The 8,020-nt window shown below is 38.2% G+C and overlaps 1 protein-coding gene across 1 annotated transcript in view; it reads left to right on the forward strand.

The window, feature by feature from the left end:
* The first annotated feature begins 2,465 nt into the window (after positions 1-2,465).
* The window catches only part of LOC122354586 (GRB2-related adapter protein-like), a 6,882-nt gene continuing 1,327 nt past the window's right edge, over positions 2,466-8,020 (forward strand). The window contains exons 1-3 of the mRNA XM_043252833.1: positions 2,466-2,808; positions 2,885-2,982; positions 4,322-4,441. Of these exons, the coding sequence (XP_043108768.1) occupies positions 2,731-2,808; positions 2,885-2,982; positions 4,322-4,441 (296 nt within the window). The 5' untranslated portion in view covers positions 2,466-2,730. The remainder of the gene's footprint in view (positions 2,809-2,884; positions 2,983-4,321; positions 4,442-8,020) is intronic.

Genomic DNA, 8,020 nt, shown 5'->3' on the forward strand with positions numbered 1-8,020 from the left:
TAATAATAATAATAATAATAATAAATGCTTACTATACTTGAACCCAGAGACGTTGAGAATTGTTTCTGAATTTCTGTTTCTTAGAATTGCTGGTTGAACCATGGTAACCACAAATTAAGTATTTAAAAATGATATTTGTAGCAAAACATGATTACTATACTTTTACTACAATAAAACCATAGGAAAGAACATGATTTGATGCTTTTTAGCAACTAAAATACCATTTCACTACTAATTACAGAAATAATGTATGTGTTACAATGTGGATCTTCTATTTGACTTTTGGAAATAAAACAGCTGGACAAAGACAACGCTTCAACAAATTAAAGAAGAATGTTTAGTGAAATGTGAGGCAAACATTAGACTGGGCTAGACTAGATTTAGTAGTAATGACACGAAAGAACCGGTAAGGGGCAGCATGGTGCAGATTTTCCTTGTGATGGTGCTAAAACAGACGTGTAATGATAAATCTTCTGTGGCTGTGGGGAAGGTGAAGTGAAACAACTTCTAAACGTGTGTACAATCATTCAGACTGTCAGTTTTACAACAAGTTATCACGTCTCATCATTGTCTTCCCTTCATTATGTGGTAAACAATAATATTCTCCTCTAAACATGTTTAAGCCCGGTCTTCGAACGTAAAAGAGCCATGTAAGCAAAGCTGCGTGGTCCCTTTCATGATGCGCGCATTTATTTCTGCAAACAGCCTGCATGTGACATCCTACAGTGAAGCAAAACAGTAGTTTCCATTTAGCAATCTAGAAATGTTGCCCAATCTGCATAATTTCCTTCACATGACTTCTAGACATAAAATGGTGCTCTTCTTGTTTCTTTTGTCAAGCAGGTGTAATTTTCATCATCTAATGGTACTATCCACAAGGTCTGAATAATAATGTACAACGAAGCTTATTTACAGTTCAACTTTAATTCAAACTTAATTGTGAACTTAATTATGTTGGTTTATCCTTTTTATTTTATACTAAACTAACTGTTTAGGAGAAAATTTCACCCCAGACTTGTATTTTTTTAGCATGCATAACTTCTTTCTAAATGACAATGCAAACAGTGTGTATATTAATCATAGGTCACGTGGCCATATGAGAAATTTTAGCTCATGAAGAGTATGTACATTTTTCAACAACCTCTTTCACAGAGACACCCCTCTGTTTGTGGTTTCCTTGTTTCATGCTCAGGAAGCCCTTTTTCTCCCCCATATAATGTTTATATCGTCGAGTGTCAAGTATATATAAAATGGAACTTCATTAAATCAATGAAGACGTTCACTGACGCATATTTCTAACTTCTCTCAGTGGTGAGATTAATCTTACAATGGGCTTCCGGCCGGCAATGCACCTTTTTGTAAGCAGCTTCACACCTCCAGCAGTTTCTCATGTGCAGTGTTTCCAAGTTGAGGTAACAGTTGAAGTCATGGAAAATACTGTGCCCTTGAAATCCTGTGCCCATACAGCAGGTTTATCACATTTAAGTGATCATTCATGAAGCAGCTTTCTTTCTTTATGGCTAAACTTCAGATGTTCTGAAAGGGAATTTGTAAACAGCTCCTCTCTGCCTTGGGGAGCGCTCATAACATCAGCTCAAACAGCAATAATGACTGTCTGTGTGCGTAATGAGTCCCATTACAGTCCTCTTGCACAGGCAATGCCAAGACAGACTCTTTGAATTTGATCACGATGTCTCGAGTGTGACATCTAACAGTAAAATGCTATATTTTAACTCTAAATTGAGAGCAAGAACAAGTGAAATACAATTAGATGCATATATAAATGAATTGTGTAGGCAATGAAAATACATTTTAATGATCATTTAGATGCGAGAGAGAATGTCTTTAACCTCATTTAATAGTAAATCAGTTTGCGAAAGCATCTGCCGACTTGCTTTCTCCTTTCTTACTAAATGTAAATATGTTCATTGATAGGATATAGGACTAGTTAGTTAACAGATATGAAAAACATATGAAAAAGCTAAAGGTTTCATTTTAAAGCCAAGACCGTTTCTTATGAAAAATCTAGCCGAAAATGTTGGATGTTGGTGTGCATTTCAGGGCTAAACAGCACCACCGATAGAGAAACATTGATTGTGAGGTGTTTAGTGAGTCACGCAGCTCTGGGGACGTTTACTCATCTCAAAGCACATATGTTCTTCAAATCAAAAATTCTTCCAGATGAATTCCTCAGCTGATTCGATTCATCTCCAGCTATTTCCCGACAGAAGAAGTGTTAGCAACATCTGAGGAGAAGCCGAAACACTTGCTCAGTGACAGATCTGCTCATAAAGCGGCCGTCGGGCCAACGCATGCGTGCTGTTTTTCACTTGTAATACGCAGGTCCTGCTCTCTGATGAGGGGAAGTTTTCGAGAGGCCATTCTTTTCGTTGTCCTCCCATCCTTTTTTCAACTTTCCTGTTTCTCACATAGCTGTATTTCCTTCTATTAAAGCACACTGAGACAGGAACTGCCACCCCTGCCTCCCTCCCACAAGCTCTCTCTCTCTTTCTCTCTCTCTCTTTTAGACCCACACACATTCTCATGCTTGTTCTCTCGGTTCATTTATCTCGGTGCGGTGTTTGACAGCGAGCGTGTGTGCCTCTGGACGGGCTGTTTCAGCGTGGATGCTCTCTGGGCTCATCTTTTCCTCACTTCTATATTCTGTATCTGGGGCGGGACGTTTACCCACATTGATCTTCTGGGATCTGGCTTCACCTCCAGCTCAGGATGGAAGCAGTAGCTCTTTACAACTTTTGTGCCACGGAAAGCGACGAGCTTAGCTTTCAGAAGGGAGATGTACTCAAGGCAAGAGCACTTTTGTGTCGGTTTATGCATTGCTTGCTGAATTTTATGATTTGCTTATTGTCTTTTCATCCACTAGATCACTAATATGGAAGATGATCCTAACTGGTACACAGCAGAGTTGGTAAACAGGAAGGGCTATGTACCTAAAAATTACATCAGCTTAAGGCCGCACAAGTAAGTACAATTTTATTATCTGTAAACCTTGGAAAGTATTGATTTGACTTGTGTCGGTATTGACTTTGGTGGTACAGTCTTGATTCACACGCACTAGATCAGAATGGTCGTGGGAACAAAGAGCACATGTGAGAATTGAACAGTCTCCTGCTTCTCAGATGAGAAAAAAAAGCAAATGTGACTCCAATATACTAACGTGTGTTATCATAAATAAAATATATTATTATAAACTTTAAATTTTCCCCCAAAAAGTCTTCCAGGACCAAGTTATTTGAACTGGTATATTTTGTTGCATCATACGATGTAAACATGCACACAAAGTAGGGTGACCATAAGAACCATTTTTCCCAGGATTGCCAGGATTTCTGTATTCCTTTGATTTAATGTACCTCGAGAGTGTTTTGAAAACATAAGGAAGCGATGTCATACACTGATCGTTCTGCACACAGACAATGCCAAAACCTAGACATTTTAGGCAATATAGAAATCCTGGCAAGGACGCTTATAGTGACCCCAACAATAGTTTACAAATAAATAGCAGTGTACTTTTATTCAACAAGGAAGTTGACATTAGATTTGGTAAAAAAGTGAAATTAAATACATTTATAATGTTACAAAATAGTTTTTTTTTTACTTTATGTCCTATTGCAGTCCTATTTTCTTAAAAACATTAAGAAGCAAAGACTGTTTTTAAAGATAAACATCAGGAATAACAGCAGAACTGATCTGAACTGGACCTGGTTGTTCTCCATTTCTGTCACCAATGGCGTTTTGGTTCCTTGTCACTGTCGCCTTTGACTTGCTTAGTTGGCGACGCTTGACTGCAAATACGCTATTGGATGAGAGCTAAACTGGATGATGACATCCCTGAATCATCAATGAATTGTATTTAACTGAAAAAATTACTCTTTGTTATTGTCCACTTGTATTGTGTAAAACACTGCATAAATAAAGGTGAAAAAAAAATCGAATCAAAATGATTTCTGAAGGATCATGCGAAACTGAAGACAGGATTAATGATGCTGGGAAAACGCAGCTTTGCCATCACATGAACATTTAAAATGATCAGTTAAAACAGTTATTCCACTGTGTTACTGCTTTTACTGTATTTTGTAATCAATAAATGCGGCCTTGGTGAGCATAAGATAACACCAGTATCTGCTGAGCTATAAAAGAGCGACCTTTCTTAAACAGGAATTTCTTCTAGTTTGTCTGCCGTTTTCCACACAGTAATAAGTGTATAAAAACATACACGCCATGCTATTTAAGGTACAGCAACCTTTCTAACTGTTTATCGCATGTCTAATAGCGCTGCTGTGCCCCTGTATCTCGCCCACAGGTGGTTTGCGGGCCGTATTTCCAGACATGTGGCCGAGAATCGACTGCGCCAGCAGGAGTGTGGAAGCTTCTTAGTAAGAGAGAGCGAGAGCGCACCTGGAGAATTCTCCATGTCTGTGAGGTAAGACACATCCCAGCCTTCTTAACCAAGCCTGCTGTGAACGCTGTTGTTGGGGTCACAGTAATTTGTTGTTTGCTGCATGCCTCATAAAAGCATAACTAGTAACTGAATAATGAGGAAGAACTGTAGGGTCCATCAAAACCCATCTGACCTACTTTGCAAAGGACGCCAATATCCTCCGCTGCTTAAGAAAATGTACCATGAAGTCGTCTGAAAATGAGAGCATCAGAAAGCTATTACGTCGGAGCAGAGATTTCATTTAAAATTCATCAAGTGCGCTGGCGCTGGAATCACATTATTATTCTGACTGGCTCGTTACCATCCACTTCTCGATGGCTGAGTTGGGTTTGGATGGTAGAGCACAAGCCCGTCTGGGATCCCGGGAACGAGATGGTTGGGATAATCAGCGCTGGGGTCTTGAGCGAGGGCTGGCCTCAGGTGTGGAAGCGCTGGTTTGGGTTATTGTGAGATTGAATGACTGCACAGCACGCCGTGAAGAGTGGAATCGGCAGCTGGTCTGCAGGTCCGAGACTAATGTGTGACGCAGCTCTGCACGCATTCCTTGGGAGAGCGCTGTCTGCGGATACAGATTACTAATCACTGACACAGGTGCGATGTCTGTGTGATCGATGAAATCTAACGTAATGTCCATTAAAGCCGTGAAATGTCAAATCAAGGTCATGGGGCAAAATAAGCAATGAGAATTCCTGGAACGCCTCTGATTTTGTAAATTTTTGATGATGTTGGACATTAATGTACAGTGCCTTCCAGAGTTGAACTGGGTTAAAGGGAAGAGAAACCTTCGATGCTCTGATTACTTTACTTTCCACAGTAGTTATGTTCCCGTTTTTTTTTTTGGAGACCGTAAGCCACCGTCTTAAAAACAGATATGACAAATGTCTGGCCATGACAGCTTCCTCTTTTTGAGTTTCAGCATATTCGTTAACATGCTTTAAATACCCTGAGTATGCATTTGTTTATTTTGCACGGCATGTTTAAAATACTGTTTAAAATAGGTTAAATGATCACAGAATAACAACATGTAATAACTCAATTTTGACAAAAATGTCAGATAGAACTTTATCATTTTGAAGCAGGTGAAATTACATTTTTAAAAATATTAAAATAGAAACATTATTTTAAATTGTAATAACATTTCACAATATTACAGTGTTTTATTTTTTGATCAAATAAATGGAGCCTTAGTGAGCATAAAAGACCTCTTTTGAAAACATTAAATGTAACCCACTTTATACTTTTGAATAGCAGTGTGTTTTTGGTGGTTTTATTTTTGTGCATGTAACCACTTGTTTACCAGATGTTGTATTGCATCAACAGAAATATGTGTCAAATATGGACAAACTCAACAGTTGGGTTAAAAAGAATAAAAGAATAATTAGAAAATTTGGGCTGGGTTATTTGACCCAAATTTGGGTTGAAACAAACCAGCATTTTTTTTACATGTACAGTAAATACATTAAATACATGCAAATGCAATGTTTGTATGATATCAACTTGTTTGTCACTTGGCATTTAGGCGTAAATAAGGTACAAAAATATCTCTTTTAGCTTTTTAACCTCGGCGTACTGCCCCAGTGACAGCTTTGTACCTTTCTTCTTAGTGTGTACAAAGGAGGTGCTGTCTGTCTCCACTGGCTGTGTGCCACAGGTCTAGTCACTATACTTGGCTGAATGAAGATCGGTGAAGAAGATAACTCAGCTGTGAAATATCTAGTGAACCATCTGCTGTGTCCTAAAGTGGGACACTGACTGACATGCCAACAAAACCAGCTTAGATAGCTTTACTGGCATGACCACTGCAGATATATTCCTCTATGCGTATTAAAGTATATACGTTAGTTCACAATTGATAAAGCAAACATTCCTAATTCTAATCCCACATATTAAACCCTTCACTCTGAGTGTAATTTGTCTGAAATTTGTTTGAAAGGTGCTAATCTATTTCAGTGATTGGACTTTTTTACCTGGCTAGCAACTACTTAGCGACAAGCTAAAATTTAGAACACCTCAGCAGTCACAAGACTTGCTGGTGTAAGCAAGCGCCTAGCAACACCTTGGTAACCATCCACAACCTGCATATTTATTTGTTTCTCACTGAGTGGTTTCATTATGTCGCTAATGATGACAAAGGATTATTAGCATTGGCCCATCAATCATCTTCAGTGAAAGACGAGAATGCCAGCAAGCAGGTAATCCTGCATTGGGGAGCTAAAGCTTCCACTGGGCTGTTCACTAGATAAAATGATTAAACTGTCAATCTTTGTAAGAAACAGCTTTAAAACAGCAGTAAGCTGTAGACAATGCAACACACCACAGCCATTTGCTGTTACTTCAATACATGCGAGATGTACCTGCTTTGCTACAAAACCACAACGGCTTTGAAGATTTAAGCACTGAAAGTAGGTCAATGTTAATGGCACTGACAGCTCCACTTTTGGATTCAAATTCAAATTTTATTTGTCACATACACATACATACATGGTACGACATGCAGTGAAATGTTTTTTTACAACCGTCCAGCATCGAAACACCACATCATTCACACCTACATTTAATTCTGTCGTCGCCCCATGTCCTTAACCTCATCACCAGAACTTTAGGCAAAGACTTTATTTCTGTTAAAACTACCTAATCTGGATGGACCTAGCTGTGCTTGTGACTAGTTTAATCAGCACGTAAAAATAGCACTTACGAATGAAGCATCGACTTTCGGGAAGCTTTTGAGGAAGTACAGCATTTCACAAGCTTTTAGGTTTATTGAAATGCAACATTACCCTTTCCACTTTCTTAAAATGAGCAAGTCTTGGCACTTGGTTTTCAGGTAAACTGAGTGACAAATGGATTTTAGCACTTTTGCGCTGCAGAAAGCAGAGAGATGTGTATCATTGTGAAACGCAGAAAAAATGATGGGATGACTCACGTTCGTACCTTTGATCTGCTTTACTCCGAAATATCTTATTAATATTCGTAAAGCGCGATTCATCTTTAGACATGTCTTCGTCATGCAGCTGAAAGAAAGTTTCCTGTTTAAAAACTGAATTATTTAAATGTTATCACGACTTTGAAGAGAATATTTGCAGAAGATGTCTAGGAGCTTTCTACACTAAAGAAACCAAAGAAACTTTATTTAGAAGACATGCTATTTTTTTTTTTAAATGTTTGACCTGCATTGAGTACAGATGTACTCAACATACAGATGTACCCTGTTTACAGATCCTAAAATGTAAAAATAAGACCTGTCATGATTGTTTAAAACCCAGCAAATTCTTTTTTTGAAGTCTTCTGGTTTCAAAATGTTTGTGTATGGTCACTTTTTTAAAGAATTTTTTGTGGCCCAAAACAGAACTGAAATCAACTGACCATAGCAGGATTTTTGTTCTACTGACATACATAGTTTGTATCTGCAATCTAGACACAACGGCAGATTGGGGAAATGATGTTTGGAACAGTGTTGTTATTGTTAACTAACTGAAATGTTTTCATTAATTGAAATAAAGCTGAAATGCGTTGTGTTTGCAACTTACTACAATAAGATTAAGTTATTAAAAATATTTAAAC

This window comes from Puntigrus tetrazona, chromosome 11, assembly GCF_018831695.1.
Source record: "Puntigrus tetrazona isolate hp1 chromosome 11, ASM1883169v1, whole genome shotgun sequence".
NCBI classification, from domain to species: domain Eukaryota; kingdom Metazoa; phylum Chordata; class Actinopteri; order Cypriniformes; family Cyprinidae; genus Puntigrus; species Puntigrus tetrazona.